At 41.3% G+C, this 24,437-nt stretch overlaps 1 protein-coding gene across 11 annotated transcripts in view; it reads left to right on the forward strand.

The window, feature by feature from the left end:
* Window positions 1–321: 321 nt before the first annotated feature.
* The window catches only part of rapgef1b (Rap guanine nucleotide exchange factor (GEF) 1b), a 46,565-nt gene continuing 22,449 nt past the window's right edge, over window positions 322–24,437 (forward strand). For 3 of the 11 annotated variants that reach the window (XM_078271758.1, XM_078271755.1, XM_078271756.1), the window contains exons 1-2: window positions 5,836–6,675; window positions 24,055–24,200. In XM_078271758.1, coding sequence (XP_078127884.1) covers window positions 6,594–6,675; window positions 24,055–24,200 — 228 coding nt within the window. In that variant the 5' untranslated portion in view covers window positions 5,836–6,593. Of the gene's footprint in view, window positions 626–5,830; window positions 6,676–19,297; window positions 19,338–24,054; window positions 24,201–24,437 lie in introns of those variants that run through there. The other 8 variants (XM_078271762.1, XM_078271757.1, XM_078271760.1 and 5 more) reach the window with 7 other exon arrangements.

The raw sequence follows: 24,437 nt of genomic DNA on the forward strand, positions 1-24,437 counted from the left end.
TTGCAGTCCTGAAATGTTTTAATCCTCGTTCTACCATGTAAAGCATTTTGTAAATTTGTTTTAAAAAGTGCTGTGTAAATAAAGTGTATTATTATTATTATTATTATTATTGGTATGTGCAACACTTGCCAGCTCTGTGTGAATCTTCCATGGTCCCCACACCACACTGCACCACACTTGGATCTAGAAACAGACAAACAACTCTGCTAGCCTCTGAATTGAAATTGAAACACGCCCATCCCCTTGTTGACAGATTGATATGGCTAATTCCTCCCGCAAGGAGGCGCTGCTCTACTGTATGAGCAGCGCAGAGGGATTTCTGCCCGAGTCTAGGTTCAAGACATTAGCGTGTGTGTGTGTGGTGTGTGTGGTGTGTGTATCCAGTGAAATTTACCCGGAGACGGACTGAGACAGTTTTTGACCGTACCAATATGTGTGGCCTATAAATATATTATATTAACCCCAGCGGAATCGTCTAATGGGCACAACAGTATCGAAAATGAGGGAATAATCGGAGGAGACAAACGGCGGGGCTCGTCTGCAGCTAGCTAACGTTTTGTTAAACTGCGAGTGGGATCACAGCTGCTGGCTACGAAAATGTCGGGAAAAATAGAGAGCAAGCAAGGTAAGTCCTGCCCGATTAGACCCAACCACACTGCTCCACCTCGGGATACTGTATAACGGTATCCCTCACACGGGGCACGGGTGGATAAAATGTGGGGTCTGTGGACCGATACATACGCTAAAGTGGGCTCCAGATAACGTTGGAAGAATATGTTGAGTGTAAATGGTGGTTTAATAGGGCCTTATGGATTGTTCTTTTCTCGGCTAACATTATCCAGTTAAAATAAAGCGTCACCGTATCAGCTAGCTGGTATTAGCTACTGTTAGTCGCTTGAGCAAATGGCTTTTTTTGTACCGTTTCAACCTCATGATGGTTAGAGATAACTAGCTGGTTAACTGACCAGTAAATGATCAACGTTGTAACTACTCCAGCAATGTAGCAAAGAAGATATCGGGGGCTAACGTTACGTAGCCTACAAAATACCATTTGAATGTGCTATGATTCCATAGCTTACTTCACCGGCATTTCACCATTCACTCTCTCAGCTCAACGGGCGTAAATATACCCTGGTTTGATTGTTTGGGAGCATCACTAACATTCATAATATATATAGGCTAGGAAGAAACATTTAAAGATAATTATATTAATGATGATATGGTGTTTGGTATTCTTCATCTGTTTTTAGTTGGACGTTAGCTGACATTTAAGATGAGTTTGTAACGGTAGCTAGCCACAGCTAAAAGCTTAGCTTTTCAATAGCTGAATTAACGCTAGCTATGTTGTTGCCTACCTAGTACACTGGAGTTAAAATGTGTTCACGCCCAAGACTGTCGTGTGTATATGTGTTGTGATTTTAACATTGTGCACGTGGCATTTTTCGTTGCTTTACCCCTTGTTGTGTAGCTATGTCTACTAGCGCCGGTCATATTGAATGCAGCTTTAACGTTAAATACAAATAAAGCCGTGCGGAGCGCACTGAGTGTGAGAGGAACAGGGTGGTCTCGGGTATGCCTTTGGAAGGAAACTTTATACCCGCCAGCTACACTTGCATCCCACTCTACCAGCTGTCTCCCTGCTTCGCTCCCCATACAGCCCTGCCCGGTGATGCCTGCAGTAAATGGACATACACGCTAGCACAGACACAAACACACTCCCAGTAACAGGCGGGGAGGGAGTGTCATCCACCACTAGCTCAGTCATTCTTCATAGGCGTAAAAGTTTCCGATTCCTTTCGTGTCTTGCAGACAGATGACTACATATGGTCACAGCTTTAAAAAAAAAAACTCAGAGGCAGTGTAGCTTTTGTAGATTGTGGTACAATGATAAGTTAAAAGGATAATAGTCACTATGAGCCCAATCCATCACTTCTCTCACATGGACCTGCTTCCCCCAGGCTTTCTAGTTATGTTTACCAGGTCAGGTCACTTGTTGAACTGCAGTCTCTGCTCTCTTCCACATGCAGCCATCGATCCCAAATATGTACCCAGAGGACACACTGTGTTGGATGCCAGTGAAATGGAAAGAGGGGGCAAGACTGGGGACTACACTGAAAAACTGTGCACCAGGCATAGCTTCAGTGTCAGCTTGTTAAGCTTTTTCCTCAGAGAGAGGGAGAATGTGTGTAAAGATGGGATAAAGTAGATGTTGTTAAAAGGAGACTGTTGTCTATGTGGGCTTAGGCTGTGGAGACTCTACAGAAAGGGGACCAGTTTTAGACCTTGACAGAAGGAGATTAATTAACTGGTGCCTCGAGGAGAAAATTAAAAGGGAAAAGATTTGGATAAAGTGAAATAAAATTCACGCCTGTAAGTAGGGATTCCTGCACGTGGATATAGTCATGGGTTAAGGTTTGAATAGTGATATGATGCAAATGCAAATGGTTACCACAGGACACAGAACAAGTAGGACTATCAATGCACACATAGACACCAAGCTCCAGCTGGAGACTTATGGCCAGCATTTCTTCCAGAGTCATTAGCTGCATCAACATACTCCCTCATCACCATGGATACTGTGACCTGCTGTCACTTACTTGTCCTCTCGTGGGTGGTAAAACGCTGTTACCTGTTTAGAGCCTCTTCTTCCACTTGTGTGTAGCTTAGATAGGATGTCATCCCTGAGAGAATGAAATGGGTGTCTGTTTCAACACTGGCTGAACCCCATTCTCTGTATACGAACCCACATGACTTCATCACTCAGGCAGCCCAAACTGTAATCCATAAACAGATTCAGAGTCTGGGGTGGTGCAAAAGAGCAACAGCAGCAGACCGCTAAACTAATCTCCAATGCTGTCCTCAGAGAAAATGAACTGGGTGGAGAAGACTGAAAATATGTGCATTTTTATTTGTAAGTTTTCAATATAGGTGCTCAAACCTAAGAAGGTTTTAAACCTGCCTTTACACATGTACATAAGGTTTGTTAAATAACTAGCCACATATTGTCCATGTCGGCAATTATTAACAGCTCTTATGTTTGGAGTTCTCTTTTAAATTTGTATCTAGAATTGGGTACATTTCATTTTTCACACCTGTGCAAAACCAGCGGATGATAAGTGATATAAAATGGTTTGGGTGTGTTTATATTGTATATGAAATAAAAATACTTTCTGTTAATTATCGCTGATGTGCCATATATTGCTATAGATACTTTGTTTAGCTATGCAACTGTGCTGTATGTGGCTCTCCCACTGAGCATTACCCAAGTTCAGACTCCACTGTGTTTACAGGCTTTGTACTTACTAAAATGTTGTGCTTACTGAAATTAGTAAAATTGCTCATTGTTTAGTATGTGTATTTGTCTGATGTAATGCTTTTGATGACCAAATTAGACACCCTGGAGTGATTCAACTGCAGTTATAGTTGGCTGTGATACATTTAATACAACACCCTTGAAACAAGCTGTGACGTTGTAGAATAAAGCCTGCATCCACTTTTCAGGAAAACATTGCTGTAGGAAAAACAGATGTGACTTTTTTTGCTAAGACAAGGGTGTGTGTGTGTGTGTGTGTGTGTGTGTGTGTGTGTGTGTGTGTGTGTGGTCCTGTGTATAAACTCTTCATTCACATGAATATAGAAAAAAAATAAATAAAATAGAATGGCTTGTCTACGACCCATGACAATTAAAGTTGCTTCTTGTTGCCAGAATATGTGCACTGTTTACATTTTACGGACTATGAAACTAGTTTTATTCTAAAGATAAGCTTTAAAACTCAAATGTCTATTTAAAATGCCCTTTTCCATACTGTGTTGAAAAAGCACTGTGGCCTGAGTAAATCCTTATAAATCCATGTTTGTGTGCTTGTGCATGAATGTTGTGCACACATTTCCCATTCAGTAGATTGCCTGTATTGCTGTTTGAGCTCTTTTGAGTGTTGTTTCTGTATCTCTGTCTGACAAACTTTACAGCAAGAAATACCCTTATGAACACACAACTTCATGAATAAGAGAAACAAGCCTTAATTGAGACTCAATATTTGTATTATCGTCATTTTTGCAGTTCCCCACAGAGACTGGGATTGTGACACAACAGTTTTGGCATGTCAGTATTGGTAACAAAGTTGTGGGAGTAGTGGCGCAATGTTTTATTATTAGCCTGTTGACTCTTCTCTTACAGGATAGTCAATGGTAGTAGCCGGCCAGACCCCCCCCCAACCCCTCCTTGCATAGCGTGGAAGTGTGTATCTGTGTATTTGCCTTTGAAAGGCTTCAGCTGTAATGCAAAGAGTTTACTCTCAACCATTCCTAAAGTTAACACTGAAGTGTAAGTCATTTTGATGGCTTTGTGTTTGCTAAGTGGTTACTGCATCACTTCAGACGGAAATATCTTCTTCTAATGTACAGAAATAGCAAGCTCTGCATGCCTTAGTCCCCAAACCTCTGAGCAAAAGCTCAAGGAGTCGCGATTACAAAAGGGTTCCCTGGGTGATTAGACTGATCTCATGAAGTGGCGTATGTATGACACGCCAATTCGTATGCCATTATTGGCGTGTTATCAAGACGCATACTCGCTTTTAAGCGTGTTTAACAACGCCGTTTGGCCTCCATTGACTTACATTTCCTTGCGATTGCGTGTGAATTGACGTGGTAGCGAGTTGTATGCAGAGATGTATAGTAGATCTACTTCACTACTGTACTTAAGTATTAAAAGGCTGTATCTGTACTCTACTGGAGTATTATTTTTTTCTCCTACTTCCACTTTTACTTGTACATATTTCTGATGGGTTTAATACTTGTACGCCGATACATTTTTATGTGCTGCATCGTTACTCGTTACTGTTGTAAATTCCTCACGCTACGGAGACTGTGTAGGTTACAGTGTGTGTAGTTATGGCTACGTTAGTTACGTGCGCTAATTACGTGTTTCTTTTCATTACGTTCACCTGTTCAGAAGTTAGAGACAATGTAAGTTTGTACTCTTTCTATTTAGCTATTAAGCTATTCCTGAGTTGTTTCAGTCTGTATTGAGTGCTGAATGTTAACCGTTTTACCCTGTGATGTGAAGCTGCTAGTTTATCTGTATTTTGCTAGCTTGCTAACTTTCCTGTTCATCACACGTTACTAGCTAGTGTGTGATACGTTTTTTGGGGCTTTAATCGTTACTGTGGTGGAGAGGATGTTCATTTTACTTGCACAGTGTGATAATTGTACATTTTATTTCAGTATTTGTTAATATTTGTTATTTTTAATATAATAAATAAATAAATAAATTGATATTTGTTAATTCCTTTGGCTACAGCCTTGGCTAAACATTTGACATAATATAAACAATATGATATTCAAACTTTTGACTGCTTTCTTTAATAACTACATAACACAATACTTGCACTTTTACTTTCAGTACTTGAGTAGTACATTTTAGAACAGATGAAGACATGAAAGTGGAGAGAGAGGGGAAACGACATGCAGCAAAGGGCCACAGGTCGGAGTCGAACCCGCAGTCGCTGCGTCGAGGAGTAAACCTCTATATATGTGCGCCTGCTCTACCAACTGAGCTAACCTGGCCACGACATGCTGCAATTTTGAGGTTTGATGGCAGAAAGCATTTCACCCTCCCTCTCCCACAGAATGAGAGGCTTGCTGTTCCCATATAGGTTTAGCTGTGTTGTAATTAGTTTTTTTGTGTGTGTGCTGTGTATAGGAAAGCAAAAAGAGGGAGGGAATACAGCTTAGGGAGAGAAAGAAAGAGGGTGGAGGAAGGTAGAGCATTGATGGGAATCAAGTCTCTGCACAGAGAGAGAGAAACCAGGGAGAGAAATGGATGGATTACATGTTGTGGTAATGACTGGATCGAGGATATCAATAAGCAGTGGAAGGCTATGTCTGTGAAGGCAATCAGGTCTTGTAACATAAATATTTTCAAGGCTGTTCTCCCTTCAACAGCTTCTAAGGAGCTAAAGATGGCAGTCTTCTGAGATCTCATATGTAATTCAATTCGGCTTCCATTTACAGGTCGTATTCATCTCTCTACTTTCATGTGTGCTCTTGAGACTTCTTTCTTAGAGGGGTTCGTCTTATAAGATGATGCTTCACTTGATTTCTCTGCTGTGTGTTGGCCTACATGCCAGACAGCAGGTCATTTATTCCCGCAGGTGGCATGCTCAGTTCCTTACAACTCCTCAGTACATCCCCACTTCAGATTACTGTGGGTTGGACCCTCTCCAGGACCACTGATGACCGCTTAGACGGCCTTCTTTAGATGTTCTGTCCAGGATTATGTGATTCTAGACATATTTTTACAAGAAGAATTACTTAAAAAAACAACAATGAACTGTGGAAAAGCACATCACTTTTTCAATTCCTTTTGCCTTCTCTCCATGCTATTTGTGGATCTCTGAAGTGCTGCGTAGTGTGTCTGAGTCAAGAGAGAATGATCATGCAGGCTAGTCAGTTTGTGACTAACGCTCAGCAGTGCTACTGAGCGATAGCTGTGAAAAAATGTCAGCCTGACCAGCAAGTCATCAGTATACAAAAAGTATAATCATCAGCATCACTCCCGGACCAGTAGCTGTGTGTGGACTCAGGCCTCTTGGATGGGCAATATAAGCTGGAGGAGCCAGGCCTCCTCGGAGGACACAGACTCCTCTCTACAGGGGGATCTAGATGAGGACACAGGTAAAGACACACAAATATACACAGCTCTTCTCCTGAAGCATGCATGGTGGACAGTAAGATCAATGTCGCACTTGCTGTTCTTTAATTAATGCTGACATTAGTCCATTGCTCTGATTGATCTTTCCCAAAATGGGATTTTATTTTGAGCATTTAAATGATAATAATAACAATGAAGAAACTGGATAAAGCTTTTTAATATTCTCTGTTTTTCCACAATTCCAACAGCACAGATCCTAAAAAAAAGTCAGAAGACTAGGCATTATTTGAAATGTAAATGAACACGCCAGAACACAGACTCTATTCGCTGCTAAAATGTATTCTCAAGCACAGGGTTATAGGAGTAGCTGGTTACAGAGGTTTAATCGCGTGCACACTATGCATTTATTCAAGTTGTGCGAAATAAATGCATACTTGCGTTGTTTTTTTTGGGGGATGTGTACTTCTTTGTCTAGGCTGCTTTAGCCAGTTTTGGAGCTTTAATGTAAAATAGGCTCGCTGGCAGAATGAAATGCAGGGGACATTCCTCGCTGTGCTTTTTGTGTCGTGTGGCTTTATGGAAGGTGCTCATTTGCTCCACTGAAGTCTTGGGTGGACCCAGCCCGAGGAGGCTGCTCTGCAGGCCATCCATCACAGGCTGCCTCTCTGCCTTATCAGCTCCAAAGTTTGTAGACAGAAGCCATAGGTTTTTAACCTTTGCTCATCAGGTGAGGTACTGTCAGCGTGCCTAGGTGCTGTGGTCTTCATCTAGTTACACAATGTAAAAAAAACAATTGGTATTGGATACACTGTGGGGCTGTAACCTGAATCTTGCATCCAATCTGCCTGCCTTGCTTCGCCATGGAAGCTGATCCTGTGTTCACTCACGTGTAGAGGTTAACAATGTTTGATTTGTTAATGTTTGTAGTGAGTTCATGCTGCTGCTGTTAAGCTGCATGAACATATCCACCCTGGTGAGCCGGTAGCACATAGAGGCTCCATAATTAAGGTAGTTGAGTCCATCATTGTGTAATTACACAGTGCAGAGTGCCATAATATCTTGTTTTGAAAACACACAGTCTGTGGTACACTCAGCCTAATAAATCTGTGCATTTCAGCCCAGCGGGGCAGTAAAAGTCGGTGTTTTGTATGGGTGTGTGTGTGTGTCTTGTCTGTCTATGCAGCAAAGGGCCGCAGGTCGGAATTGAGCCTGAGGCCGCTGCGTCGAGGATTAAGCCCCTGTACACGGGGCGCACGCTGTACCAGGTGAGCTACTAAGGCGCCCAATTGTTTGTCTACCATTACCTGCCCAGTCACTGTAGCTGTGATGGCCCTCTTTGGGGACTGGCAGAGTGAGTGATGTGTTTCAAACTGGCAGACTGCACAGTGCTACAGATGAGGAGGTCTCACTCCAGCCACAGCTGAGTTGGCCATGCCCATGCTGCAGGGATGCTACTGATGTTTGGAACTACTCAGTAAGGATCAACAAGAGGATGACTCCACTTTCCAATCTCATATGAGCATAATCAGCTGATACCCATCTCATTGCAGATTCACAAGACTTTTAAACTGCAGAATATTTTAGGATGCAGCTGTGTTAACTAATTGCATCCTCTCCAGTATCTTATAATCTTAATACATACTGCTTAGACATCCAGATTGGAGAATTGCTTTACCAAACCCAAAGTCTTCACAGACTGTGTTTATTGTGATACATTATAAAGTTCAATAAATCTTAGGGACAAATACTGTAACTCTAATTCAAAGTCCTGGACATTGGTCTTGTTTGTCCTGTAACAAGTTAATAGCATAAATTGAATGCACCATATGGTATAGGTTTAAAGTAATGATTGATTAACCACTAAAACAAAAACTAGCAGAACTGAGAACCACTAGTGGAACTTGTAATATGTCCTATGACGCTTTCTTTCAGTTCTTGTTCTGATTTCAATTGAGTTTGTGTTTCAGCTTGCTGAGATTTTTGTTTTCCTAACATTTCGTGAGAGCTACAAGTTATGGATACACTTATTTCCATTTTGAACCAGAGCCAGTGACTGGAATGTGTTTGGCATGTCCTGCTGTTATGCACAAACTGTACCTGTGATAGGATGTCTATTTGAATGAGGAAACTTAGTAAGTATATTATATGGGTATTTGATGCACTTGCTGACTACCATGCAATCATCAGATACAGTAATGCCCACCTCTTCAAGAATGAAGAAAAGAAATGCCTGTCTGCATGCCATTTTCGAAGTAGCCAAAGTTAAGTGAGCAGCAGAGCGAGAGAGAGTCAGAAATAGTGAGTGGCCTTGGCAACTAAGTGCGACAATCTCAATGGTTGATGGAAAATGTGGAGATCCAGAAAAAAAGGGTTTTATGTCAAGTTGGGCCTGTGTGTGTGCTGGTGTGAGTGTGTCTAATCATTCAGACCCCAGGGTGGCATGGCTGGGTCAGAGCGCTGGCTTACACTCAAGGGGATGTCCCACAGTTGCTGGCAGTTTCCGATGCCAGTCTAAATCAGGAATGGAGAGAAAGAAGTTGACATTGCTTGCAAACAAGTCACTATTGTTGTCAAGGCAAATGTGGGCGTGGGCGTGCGTGTGTGTGTGTGTGTGTGTGTGTGTGTGTGTGTGTGTGTGTGTGTGTGTGTGTGTGTGTGTGTGTGTGTGTGTGTGTGTGCGTGTGTGTGTGTGTGTGTGTGTGTGTGTGTGAGCTTGTCTGGGTACACATCATTCTGAGTCATTGGTTTGGTATATTTTTTTATCATACCCAAACATGGGTCTCCTTTCATTGACCCACTTCCTCTTGGATGTTCCTTCTCATCTCGCAACCTGAATGAGAGAATATGTTTCTAGAATAGCAATAATACATGCATGACATGCAACACTTTGGATTTATAAGCTGCTATGGGAAATTGTAAAATACTTTGCCAGAGTGAATTAAGTTTGCTTCTGCTATCAATGGACTTTGGTCTGAGGAAGTCAAACGGAAAACACATCCTCCTTAAGGCTTCATTCAAACATATTGACTTTTTGCTCTTCATAGTACATCTTCTACTCCAGTTGAAATTGATGAATTAAATAATTTGCTCTTAAATGTTGAACTGATGAAGTGTTAATGCAAACCGATCCTTTATATATTTTTTATTATTATTTATATTTTTTATTATTATGGTTGTGAGGCAACGCATATGGGACATCTAGTTTGCACAAGCATAGCCATTATAACAAGCAACCCAACATATTTTATACGTACAATCTGAAACAATCTGAGGAAAAGGAAAATGCACACAAACAAGAAAAACAAAACAGTAATAAAGACCCCCCTCAAACCCCCTCAACAGCTCCACACAAAAAATAGGCACTTTGTGAATGTGCCAGGACTAACAAAAACTGTTTGCGTATGACCTCTTTCTAATTAAGTGAGGGAGGGATATCACGTTTCTGCAAAGTCCTCCTGTTTATCTTTCAGAGCATATCATATTTCTTTCTCCACATGTAGTGTATTAGACAGCCACTGCTTCACTCTAGGCACCCAGCTTGTTTCCACAGTCAGCCAATGACTTTTTTTAGGTGATATTAACCCATAACAGATAACCACTTTGTTTAAATTGATCTCCAGCATCTTATGCTGCTGGACGAAAAGATGTAGATAGGATGTTGCAATTACCTGATCATCAAAATGCATTTCTTTATAGACCTGTCTTTAATGATTCCTTGTTGTGGCATTGAAAGACGCATCACTGTTTTTAGCCATATCATGGACCATCTGACTTTCTTCAAACATACAAGTAAGGCAACTTGAATACACCAAATGATTGATGTTATAGTACCATATCCATTTTTGGATTTGCATTAAGTTTAAACGTACGTACGTGTTGGAGTCTTTTACGTAGACTTTCTACAGCTATAATAATAATCAAATGTTATAAGGTTCATTTCTGTTGTCCAGTATGTCTGCTGCAGTGTGTCAGAGGAAGACCAGAGGACAAAACGGCAAATGATCTATACATCGCTGTAAGACGATATGCAGCTATGCAGACGCAACTCTTTTCATTAATTTTCTTTCCCACAGTAAGACTACTGCAAAATGTGTGTAGCCTCTTTAGACATCGTTACAACATCAACAAAAGTGCTCTTGCAATCTTCTTTTAAACTCTGAAGTCAAATTCCTTCCAACTTTGTCCTGCCCCAACACGCTGTTTAATGAAAAAAAAATGAAGTCAAAACCACAAAGGAAACATGCAAACTCAAAGCTGTTTTATGTGACCTTTTTCAAAAACATATATTACACCACAATATATTTGGCTCAGAAGTGACGGATCAGTGTTTTGCATGCACTATAAATAGAGATATTAATGCAGAGTTTTTAAAATAATTTATAGCCCGCATGATCATTCTCTCTTGACTTAAAATAATTTGAAAACGAAACAAAGTTATTTTAGTGTTTGTTGGATTATTCATCACTGACACAGTTTAAACAACCACTGCCTAATTATAAGTGGCTGTGCGAGGGCGAGTCTTGTTCTTTGTGGCGGACACATCTGTCATCCAAGCCTGTTTTTAAGGAGGCTGTGAAACCCAGCGAATGCAAAGAGTTTGGTTTCGCACAATGCATTTGAACTGCAAGAGCATTATTTGGCATCTGTCCATCAGTCTTGTCCAATGCAGTGTGTGCGCACAAAGTGTCAAGAGGATGACAAGTAGCCCGCTGTACAGACAAGATCAGCTTTGTACAGCGCTCTAACATGGGGAGAGTGGTACCACTCCTCGCTGCTCGAGGACATTTACTCACTAGAGCGCTGTTGCTTATGCTTCTCTGTATCTGTCTCTGTCTTGTACTATGGCAGTGAAGTGATTGCTTCTCTTGTGGCTGTTTGTCTGTGTGTAGGATCAGTCTCCTATCTCAAGTGCTTTATAGTTTGCTGTTTGCTTCGCGCTGTCTTGCCAAACAGCTGCCGTTCACTGAGAATGTTCGCTGAGAATTCATCTCAGTAGATCACAGGGTTTTTAGCTGTCGCAGTGTCTCTGTTCTGGTGCTGCTTGATGTTACAGATACTGACAAGCTGGGTATTTATAGCACATTGTGGTTCTTTAGTCTATTGGTTTTCACCCAAGGCGAACCTGCTGCCTGTCTGTCTCTGCCGAAACACTCGGTTCAGAAAGCGAGCTTTAAATGGAATTCTACGAAATGCAGTAAACCACTCAAGCCAGAAGGTGACTTGAAGGATCCGACTGCTTTGAGCATGCTTCTGTCAGGCGGTTGTGTGGCGCAGTGGGCTTCTTTGTCTTGTGTAAGTTTCAGTGTACTGTGTTATTAGGTGTTGCCTGTTTAGGTGAGGTAAGTTGTTATACAGGGGAGCTGAGCTGTAGAAGCAGAGCTTCTGAGGCCAGGCTGCTCTGGACTGTGAAGTTTGTCCAGAAAAGAGGGAGCGGCTCTCAATGAGGGAGACAAGGGACAGGAAATCGTGCCAGTGGCCCCGGCGTCAGGGGGGAAGGAACAGGAGGGGTACCCAGGATGGCGTGTACGTGTGTGTTGCTGTGTGATTTCCCGCTATCAACACTCTACCTCACATATGCTTGCCCTGTCCTCCAATATAAATCGTGTGTATGTAAATATAGGTCACTGCCTGGAGCCTCATTCATTCCATACATGAGTGCAATCATGAGCTAGCACCACCTTTCCCAAACTATTATTTTCATTATTGATTGGTCTTCTAAATATTTTATCGTTTCATTTATGAATTATTTGTTCTTAAAAATGTCTGGAAATGGTGAAACATGCCCATATGATGTAATCTAATTACATGTTTTGTCCAACAAACACTCCAAAACCTAAACCTATGCGATTCACTATCACATAACACAAAGAAAAGCAACAAATCATCAATATGGAGCAGCTGGAACTAGCGAACGTGGGCATTTTTGTTAAAAATGTGATTAAAATGTATTAATTAACTAATTGTTTCAGTTCTAATCACAGTCATTATGTGATGTGTCTCAGCATAGCGTTACCCATAGTAAGACACCTAAACATATATTTAAAATAGAACACTATTTTTAACTACCACAACTCTGCATTGGGCTATATGTTTGTGCTGACCTGTGCTGGTCTTCACACAGTTTATTATTATCATCCCAATGAGGAGGAAACAAATTCTTTAAACTAATTTAGATCCAAATACAGTAAACAGTTCTTCCAGAAAAACATTTTTGTGATTGTTGCGGGCAAAAATCCTTGATTATGCGGCACGTTTTCTTAAAAAATGCGATGGAATATGCGGGATATTTATGCAATTTTATGCGATGAAATTGCGGGAACTTGCAAAAACTGCGGTTTCGTCATGGCTTCATCGTGGGGTTTGCAGCTTTCCGATGATGTTCACGTCGCGTGATTACGTCACTTCATAACGTTACCATGGCAACAGGGGAAAATGGCTGCTCTTGTGTGAAGTAAACGCAACATTTTTCAACTTAAGATATATGTGACTTTTTTTGCAAAGAAAATGCGGGGATTATGAAATCATATTTTGCGCGGAAATCGGCAATTTATGCGGCGTATTTGAAATAATGCGGCCCCCACATAAATATGCGTACTTTGGCTGATTATGCATTGAATTATGCGATCGCATAATCACGTTTTTCTGGAGGGACTGGTAAATAAGCCCATTTGAACATGTAGAAGATGTGAGCATTATTTGCAGATATCGAGTGATTTCTTCCGTTCCTGCAGCGATGCACAGGGACTCTCAAGTTCATTGTGTTTTTTTTTTTTTATCTTCCTCGAGGCCACTAGATGTATAGCCTGTAACTACTGTCATACCAGGTCACCATTCTGGACCTTTTGTGTTTTTACTTTGTTCACTCAACCCTTTTGTCACTGTGTCAGTGTGTGCAGCTTTCTTGTTTTTTCATTTTACAATCAGGGCATCAAAAGCCTTGTGCTCGTGGACTATTTTGTTGTCTCCAATGCTGTTGAAAGTCAGGCCCTGTGGCATCCCATCTCTAACCTTTCACTTTTGTATTGAATAGTTTAGGCACTCTTTGTGAACTCTTTGTGCACTCTCTCTCTGTGTGTGTGTGTGTGTGTGTGTGTGTGTGTGTGTGTGTGTGTGTGTGTGTGTGTGTACACGTGTGTGTTGTACTTAGGACAATTGAGTGACCTAGACCTCGGGGCTCCCTCCATAGCTTTCAATACAACCCCACTGAACTGCTGTGCCAAGGGCTCCAATTAACTAGTTCCATTAACTTGTTCAGTGCCCACTATGAGACCTCAACCCATATTGAAACCATACAGAACAAGTTACAACTACTGCCAGAGAGAGGATTATTTGAATAGTCGTAATAACTTAACGGTTAGTCACATCCCACAGCGTGGTGTAATGCTTGTACTGTATGTGCTCATTGTAACACCTAGAGCTGTGACATGCAGAATCTCAAATAAATTGCTGTTAATTTAGTTCCAATTACACACAGACACGCTAAGATAAAAGGGAGGGCGTAACAGAGTGGCCATCAAAAGCAGTGATGCAGAGGAATGAATGAGTAATAATAATAAAAGAAGCCTAGGGTGTGGGGGTTAATATAGCATGTGGACAAACAATGTGGTCTTTACCATCATGACACACTAACTAGGAGGGAGGAAATGTGTGGATTGACTACCAGCAAATGGTACCAATAAGAATGAACCACCAGTCTGAGGTAGTAAGGCACCGAGAGGGCATAGAGAAATACAGATGGTAGAAAAGATGCTGTTAACTCTGCTAAGAGAGAGCTTTGGAAGACGGAGTTTTGTTGGCTTCATAGTTAAACAGAGGAGGCATTGAGGCTAGAGACTTGTAAATGTTTTTGCCACCACACAATACACAAGCCTAATAGTCCCACCCTCTTCCAAAAACACCACTGAGCTACTGGCTTACATTTGTCACAGAACTCTGCGTTAGTGTCATATGTCTTATTGGATTGTACATGTACCGATCTGTTTTTTTTATTCCAGAGAAAACGAAAAAATGTTTCCTCATGAAATGTCTCATCAATTATCATCAATAATTAACTGCCTGACCAGAACAGTTCATTGAGTGACTCACTTTGTATTTAATACTGTGATCATATTTCAAATTACCTGCTGAAAAGACGAATCATTCTCTTTGTGAGCTTTCAAAACAACCACAGCAGGTAATGTCAGCTTTCTTTGTGTGGAACTGCAGAAAGTCCCTGCCAGGATTTACTGTGCATTTCTGTTGCCCATGCATAAGTAGTTACCTTGCCCACCATTTGACAGTGTGATGGAACATAGACACTTACTTTGCAAATAGCATTTATATATTGGCACAGCTCACCATTTGCTTCTGGTTAATTAATTAATTTAAATATACACAAGAGTTTTCTGGAATTATCTGGATTAATGTACACAAAAAGTGGTAAATGATGCCTCATATTATTGAGAACTGATTTAATATATCAGGACTTTGAGTTCCAATCTGTCTTACGGTAATACTATATATATAATATATGAAAAGCCTATTATTGATATGCTATAATTTTATTTCATTGGAATTCCTTACTTCATTTGATGAAATGATCCAACAACCTTTGTATAGTAGTCACAACATGATAGTAAATGATTAACATTATAGAAATAAACTATAGACTAGACTAAAATAGACTAGAGTGTGTAACACTTTTCTCATTTGTTTCACTGTGAACTATTTTAGATTGCATCTAATGAGACGGTATAAGACTGAGCTGTATATAATAGTATAGTTTCAACAAAATGCACTTTTCCTGTATGGAGACATCATTCCCCCTGCTACAAAAAAATATGGAACTTATGGAACTGTTCATAGTCTGTTTTAACCTCCGTAGCCTCGTGGTGAGCGTAGTGGTTTATTTTAAGCTATGTTATGACTATAAAACAATATGTTTTGTTTCCCCTCACTGTTTTTCTGCCATGGTTGCTACAGCAGTATAACCTTGGGACTTTCAAAATACTGTTGCAAAACATTGCTTGAAGCCACTGTTTTATTGCTGCACATGACAGGAGATTCAGATAATAGATCGTGCATTGTCAGATTGCTCTGTGTGTTTCAAAGTGCCATGACAATACACGCTTCATTTCAGCGGGCCTTTAAACCGAAGCAAGAAACATAATGTGACTTGATAAATGGTGGACTTGTCCCTTAAAATCCACTGTAGATGTGATAGATATATTTGGATGTGACGTGTCTGACCTCAGCCATTTATCCTGAGTAATAAGAACACAACACCATACAAAAAAAACTCGGAACGCAAAGTGTGTCACCAAGAGATTAGGCTGGATTTTTGTTGTGTGTCTCTACACGCTGCTTGTTGCTTATTACGTGTTAATCCGACATATTGACATCCCCACAGATAATTGTGATTTCAGTTCACTTTTCACAGTTGCTAAAAGCTGCTAAAAAAAAGTTTTAAGCGTCTTTCAAAAACCCACCTTTATACATTAGCCTTTGTGTAAAGGGCTGCACCCATTTTATGCTGTATTCTACATTTAATTTGTATTTTGTAACTCGTGTTTCTTTTTATTTATTTATCATAGGTATTGTGCATGTGTGTGAAGCACTTTGTAACTGCTTTTCTTTTTTTTAAAAGTGCTATAAAAAATAAAGTGTTTGTACTTTGTAGATGCGTCGCACAGTATTGGGTGAGTATTTTCTTCGTGAGATAGTTTGTTTCGTCAGGCATTTGCATGTTAAACGTGTTTTTCCCCTTTTTTATGAGATTTCCAGAGAAAATTGGTGTACTTCTGATATTGGTATTTTCCCTATGATTGTGATGTCATGATTCATAGGCGTTCACAGAGCAGGAGTTTCCCCTGTATCGATGTTTTCCCAATCATCATCAGCCACTCAGTCTACTGTGTCACCTCTGTGGTTAGATCTGAGAGCAGATGGCACTCTCAGAGAAAGAGACTGTTCCTTACTGTCTTACATTCACTTTCTCAGCTTCATGTCGCACGCGTAGCCTGAGCATTGGTGACCAAACACAATCTCACTAAGCAGTTATGGATCCGGTTTGTTGTTTTGTAACATGGATCCGGGTTATAGATCGCCCGTGCTGTGTGGCCATGGTCTGTTAGCCATGGTTGACCAGGCCGTCTGTTCCCATGCAACCCAGCACACAGAGCACCTTCATCACCACATTGACATTTGCTCCTGATCATTGACCCATGGTTGGCGCGGCTGCTATACTAGCCGTAAGGGCATGTTTGTGCTAGTTATTAATAACATACAGTATTGGCCGAGTTGGATTTCATAGAAGTGGAGATGCAAACAGAAGGCATGCAGCATTTTCTTCCAGACAAGAATTGAAATGATGGTAAAGTTGTTGATTTTTGGTCAAAACAAACCATTAAAAAATCAGTCGGGAAGTATTTTTTGAAAAAAAATTTGAAAAGTAATTGTATGTTTTATAATATAAATGAGCTAAGAGCGAGCCATTTTCTATTGCTTCAGTGAAGTATTCATTTCAGACCCTCCTTTCAGTTAGAAATGACTAATAGTTTATTGTAATCCCTGATGTAATTTCACAGATGCCAAGTCAAAAGGATTTGCCCATTATGTTTATTTCAGGACAGTCAGTTTGCATTGGTAACTTGATTTGCCACATTAAAACCATTTTCTGTGTCTTACTTACTCATTTGATAAGTGAAATACAATAGATGGTAAAGTGCACCGAGCACTAAGCGTCCACTGCATGTCATTTACTCACTCGTTAAGTAGACAGGATGCTCTCAGTCTTCCAGTGGCCTGTTGTTGAACGGCATAGTCAAACAGCACAGCAGGAAAACTGTAAAACCTACCACTGGACTTCTTCCTCCATTACTTTTGAAATCAACCATTAAATAGGGCCACGTTCCATACCAGGGCTTCCTCTCTTCCCTGCCATCCTTGGGCAGTAGCTTAAACTGCACCACACACACACACCCCTCTCTCTCTCTCTCTCTCTCTCTCTCTCTCTCTCTCTCTCTCTCTCTCTCTCAGCCTGCTGTGTCCTATGGTGCTGCTTGTTGATAACTGAGGACATGAAGAAGATTCCTGTTGAAAATTGCACACAGCCAGCAGGAAGCCAACCACTACAATGGGGAGGATAAATAATTCACCAAGCACTTAACTATTTCCTGCTGAATTTTTCTCTTTCCTCTCCATTTTCTCACTGCTGTTCATCTCACGTGCCTCAGGCTTGCTTTCCACACTCTTGCTCCACAGCAGGCCTTGCCTGTGGAGATATGATACTTGGCACTGCACCTCCGCGGTTTTTGTTTTGCAGTGTAGCAGACAGTAATTCACTCAGTATGTTGTCGTTTTTATAGACAAATAAGTGCTCATTGCAGGCATGGGTGCTTATAAACAATGCACTATTTTCTACTTTCTGCACTATTGTGTCTATTTTCATGTATCCCAGGGCGGGTTTCTCATATTTTTTTAACAAGTTCTACTTAAGTGTGTCAAGAGTGAATAGATTCTGTGTTTTAATTCTTTGTTTTGAAAGGAGAGTTAATTATATGTAACACCAGGTATAGACAATGCTCAAAAGAGAGGTGGAATAATCAGCATCCTCGTGTTAAGCTCCATCCCATGTTGTTTGTGCACATACTCCTAGATTTCCGTTTTCTCACTAGAAAGCTGGATCAGATTACAACATTTCATTTAGGTAGAGGTCCATTCACTCACCACACACCAGTTCAATTAATGTTAACTGTCCTGCCCTGCTTTGTAGAGAAGATTCTTTCAGACATAATTTAAATGTCTCCTGTACACACACACACACACACACACACACACACACACACACACACACACACACACACACACACACACACACACACACACACACACACACACACTTTCAGATCCCTCTTCAACAGCTGGCACTGTGACCTTTCTTACTCTCGTTTGAAGCATGCTTAACAAGTCCATATACACAGGGCTTGCACACTTTTGATTGAGCAGTCTTCACTGAGGTAGTTCAGCAGGAGGTGACAGCTGTGTGTGTAACCTTAAGCACAGCATCCCCTGTATCTCTTCACCCAGTTTTCATCCTATTCCAAGAGTGGGGTGGTGGTGGGGGGGAGAGATGAGCAAGGGGCCGACCAGCTGTCCTGTATAGATCACACCTGTACTGAACAGGAAGCAGATCAATCTGCCAGCCTGTCAGTTCTTCACTTAGATCTGGACAAGCTCATATGTCACCGGTCATCAGGTGTGTTGTAGGGGTCATGACCAGCAACTGGGATCCTGGGATTTCCCACTGAAATATTTTACTGTGCATCCCCTGCTCAGCCGTTTGGTCTGGCAGAATTGCTTTTAATGTAAATGTGAAGCTAAATGTGTTGGTCATTGTATTGTTTAGGTATACCCCTAAATAATTAGTTTGAAGCAAGGTAAAAAAAAAAAAAAAGTAGGACCAACAAGTTGGCAGATAAATCTAAAGTTTAGACTTCTAACTGAATATGGATATGTGTCAGTGTGTTCTGGTCTCTGTTGTCCATTATACTATAACCAATCTCGCAGCATTTATATCAACCTTCTCATGCTCACAGAGACTGTCCTATAAATAGAAAAGTACGCACACTGTTTATACCGATAACATCCAGTTCACTAGAAGGTAGTGTTAAACCTTTAAGGATGTCTCTGTCAGACAGACACTCAGGTGCGTAAAAGCTTTATTTGTTCATTCATTTGTTCAGCTTTGTGAAAACACGACCAAAATTGCATTACACCAAAATGTTTTTAGTTAGGGTTTGGGCTTTTTTCATTAACGTTGGCAGCCATGCCTGATAAGATATCCTTCTTCATGTTTACAAAGTAATATAAGTTTATATATATATATATATATATATATTTTTATATTTTTTTTTATAGATGCTGATTTAGAATTATGTGTCTCTGTGTTGTGGCCGATAAATAAAGTTCCGGCAAAACAGAATTAAACGTGGAGGTCTATGAGGGCTCACAGTTAACTCGGCAAATGAGAAAATATGTGAAGCACACACACCAATAAATGTACTCCCCTGTTGCGTTTATATGTTTGTATTTACGTATTGTGTTATGGAGCTTTGAGACACTCCAGCAGCTGCAGGGCTCCTGGGGACTCTACTTTACCACAGAGTTGTGTGTGAACCCTCCCAGGCTTTGTTTAAGAGTCGTTTAGACTGGAGTGTTTGTTTTAAATATCCCCAAGGCCTTTCAAAGCAGCATCGTATTTAAGCAATTGAAATGCCTCAAAAAGATGTTTACTTGCTCAATCTCAGCAACAATCTGATTTTATTGATTCCCTGATTTTCTTTTTGTATGTATCCTTCTTAGCAGCATGAAAAAATTGGCACTGATTTGATAGACATTTGCCATTATAAACAATAACAAACATGAATTGTTTATCATTTGGTATATTGCTATTATACTCATACTGTACATAGGAGCCTTAACTGCAGAACTGTAAACTCATCCCACTGTACTCTGTGAGGTTGCAGTGTAACATAGTGAGGCTCATGGGAGGTGTGTGTGTGTGTGTGTGTGTGTGTGTGTTCAGTTTTTTGTGGGACTCTTGCCGTTTACAACAGAAGAGTCAAACCTCACCCTTTATAGAAGTGTAACCCCACTTTACTGTTATTAGGCTGGCTCTGCTGCTGTGTTGCCCTGTATTTTGGGGGAGTAGGGAAGACATTTGGGAGTCACTAACAGGAATTAATAAGTAAAAAGTGTTGAAAGAATGATCTGGTCCCTTCTGGGAATATTGAAATGTCAGTTTCCAATCCTTCTCTGTTAACTACTTCTCTAAAAGCAGTCTCAAGGCAGCAAAAAATCCAAATATTGGATATAAAGAATAAAATTGTTTATGGAAATGTTTCGCAGGTGTACCAGGGTACACAACGTTTAGTAGGCACACAAGAAGAAAGGCATGTTGTTGCCTGGGCAGCTGAAAAACATTAAAATGTTTTCACTGTGAGGTGTCTTTCAGTATTTGATTAAGTCCATGACTAGTCAAATTCAGTGTAATAGACATTACAACCAATGACATCACCACCTCATTACTCTGGACGGCAGCAAGTAGGCAGCTGGGGAGAGCGGGAGGGATGGCTGGGCCCGTCTCTGGTGGAGGGTGGAAGCTGAGAGGCGTACATGACTATAACAGAGCACTGTATTCTCTCTCTTCTTTCTCGCTGACTTTCTCTCTTTCACTCTGTTCATTTTTTTTCTGTTGATGATGTCATTTCCATGCTAAGCCAGACTTCCAGTGAACTCTAAAGGAGTGGGAGGGCTTTCTGTTAAAAGAGAACGGGAGGGAGACGGTAGAGAAATGAATAGGGAGCAGAGGAGACAGGGAACCAGCCCAGTGTGCATGATAAACAGCTGAGCCACGGGGACTGCCATGGTGTCTGAGGGACCAGCTGGATCGATCATGGCGGTGACTCATTGTGCTGATGTCACTGCTTCTCAACTCTGGGCAGGGACTTGCAGCTGTAAACTCGCACATAGTCCTTCTGGGCCTGTTCAAGCTGGAATTGTGCGAGAGGGTCCAGCAAAGTGTGATGTCAGCCACAGGTCCTGCAAGTATGCCAGGGATATAGGGAAAACATGGTCAAACAGATAGGATTTTGTCAGACTTAATTCATATGGAGGCTTCTGTGCAATCAAAAGCATACAGTGCGCTCTACACACTGCACAAAAGTGTAACCTTGCCAGCATAGCACCTTGGCTTGTGGCAGAACTGGCTGTCACGGGTTTGTATAGCCTCAGGGTACAAAAAAAATGCAAAAAAAACGCATGCTGCCAACCCTGGCTATGCTATTCAGGCTCGTCTAGGTGCACTGTTGCAGCACAGCATCGCCTATGGCTAAGTGGTCGTTCCATTTACCTCAGAAGCCGGAGCTAGGAATGACGTCACACCCGAATTGAATGTGTTCCATTTACAAGTCAGATTTTTCATTGTGTGGGTAGCTCTAGCCAGGTTAGCCATTGTTAGCAATACCAGTTGATAACAACACATTACGCTGTTTTTGCATACAAACAGCGTAACAACTAGGGGTGTGAATCTTCACTGGTGTTACGATTTGATTGCGATTATCCTGTCAACAATTCGAATTGATTCGATATCACGATGCATTACCACCTCATCGTTATTACATATTGCAACACATGGTTTTCATCAACAAATGTAAGCAGTCAGATATATATGAACTCCCCCTTGTATTGTATCTGCTCTTAAAAAAGATGCTTCATGAATGTAGCGGCGTGTGAACACAGCAGACAAAAGGCAAAAACAAAAAAAGGCAGCGACTGGAAAATCAACAAGTGACATCAATAGGCAATAGGCCTGCACGATTTGGGGAAAACTATGAATCACGATTTTTTTTTAGCTTAGAATTGATATCACTATTCTCTGCCACGTTTTTTTTTTCTCACGAAGTGTAATGTTTATTGCACACATGAACCATGACAAAGCAAATTGGCAGTACCAAACATAGATTTTTTTTTTTTGGCACCTATAGCACATTGCGCACCACAAGCCTGTAAACACAGAGGCTTCAATGAAGAGAAGGGAGAGCACAGGCACTGCACTTTAAAACCTTTTTTATACAGTCTGTTTAAAACTCACAGAAGAAAGTAGTAGCGTTTGTGATGCAGTCGGCTCGTAAAATTAAATGAGAATCAAAGTCTTTTTTTTTTAATCAACAAAAAAAAACCACAAAGTTATTTAAAATTTAAATCGTGAACGGGGTGAATCGAGATCGCGATTTAATAACGATTAATCGTGCAGGCCCATTAGGCAATAATCGATTATGGTCTGTCGCTGTAATTATTTTTCGACACCCCTAATGCCCAGTGTATGTGACTGGTCATGTGGTATGCGTTGTTAGACGTGTTAATAAAGAGGGAGATTCGTTCTGCTACTGGAGCTAAAACTCTTTTGTGTTTACTACACTGATGGTGTGAATAACAACACCCCGAAAGAAGCGGCTGCTACCGCGGTTACAAAGTGGCTTTTACCTATGTAGTGACACAACTGGGCTGCTAATGACATTTAAAACCATTCTTTATTTGTCTTCTAACATCAGAGTTATGTTGTATTTTAACAAAGCTGACGTATTTCTGTAGGACAACAAATTTGCCTGCCGTGTGTGTGTGTGTGTGTGTGTGTGTGTGAGTTTGGATGTTAGGAATGAGGTCAAATGCAGATCAAAGGTGACACAACGGTCATGCGGTACATTTCAGTAACTAAGTAGTTTATTGAATCCGCCATGCACCTTTAGTGACTTACTAACGCCTGCAGAACAGCCAGTGTTAAAGTGTTGTCACACAACACTGCGATAAGATTTTCTTTAAACACATTGTAAAGCAACAGCCTGAGGGGTCATGCGTGCCTAATCACCGCATGCATTTGCGTCGGAAGGAAACTCCACTGGAAGCTCATCAACATTTTTAATGAGACACACAGTCGTCCTTGGCTGCCTCAGCAAACTTTGGCCTTTGCTCTCAGAGTAAGGGATGATGAGGATTAGGGGTGGGGAGAAAGGACAGTAGGGTAGATATGTGCACTGCGTGTGGATCGACGGTGCAGATGAAAGCTCTGCCCGGCTGGAAGTCCAGTTTGTGGCGTTTTCCTGCTGCTGCTCGCCATTCAGCGTTTTTACGCTGATGGCCGTGGAATGTCAGATCCCGCTGTTGTTGAGCTGAGGGGAGATTACACCAGATAGAGGTGTAATTTTGTCGCCGATAAAAGCCCACCCTTCCTGCCGGATCCCACCGCTGTTATTAGTATTTATAGTCTGATTCAGTTTGGTGTTAAGATAGAGGGAGAGGCCGGGAGGTGAAGGAAGACAGAGAGTGAGCAGTCAGTTCTCCTGGGATTAACGGAGTGGGGGACTCTTCCTTAGATACAATCAGCCCTCTCTACAGTGAACAAGTGGAATTCTGCTAAATTACTCCACTATTATGAACCCTTTCTCAATTATGTACCATAAAGCAATTTTCATCTCAGCATTAACTAGAGTATTTTATTATAACCACACACTCTTTGTCCTTGTCTCTCTTTGTGTGCTCTCACATGTGTGTGTCCGCATCTGTGCACATAATTGACTGCCGGAAGAGGCTCTGTGACTGTGCCTGTCCAGCAGATTTATTGTTGGGAACAGAAAGAGCAGATGAAATGCGCCTCTTACAAATATTATTCCTTAAAAATACCAGTCTTGTTCTCGTATCTCACTGGTGTGTTTCCGATGAGTGGCATACTTTGATAGTGAAATCAACATGTCGGTGCGCTTGCGCCATCTGTTTTTTTTTTTTAAATCTAATTTCTATTCCCCCCCCCGATAATCTCTCCTCCTCGACTGACCACTCAACTTCCTCTGTTTTCCCTTTGTCCATAGACTCGCAACGGTCCCATCTGTCCTCTTTCACCATGAAACTGATGGACAAGTTCCACTCTCCCAAGATCAAGAGGACTCCATCCAAGAAGGGCAAGCAACTGCAGCCCGAGCCAGCAGCCAAGAGTACCGAGAAACCTGCGAACAAGGTATGTGTGCGGTCCTGTGCCAGATGTGTGTATAGTGGGAAATCCATCTCTTTCCCACCTTTTTCCGTGTGTTTGTTTGCCTATTTGTGATACGATTGTTTCCCTGTTTAATGTTTTGTGCTCCCAAGCTCCATTGTGTCTGTGTGTGTGCGTGCAAGTTTCCCCACTGGTTCCCACAGCTTCCCAGTCGCTGTGGCGGCTGGCTGCACTACAGCAGGTGTCTAAACCTATAAAGAC

Source organism: Sander vitreus, chromosome 16 (assembly GCF_031162955.1).
Source record: "Sander vitreus isolate 19-12246 chromosome 16, sanVit1, whole genome shotgun sequence".
Lineage (NCBI taxonomy): Eukaryota > Metazoa > Chordata > Actinopteri > Perciformes > Percidae > Sander > Sander vitreus.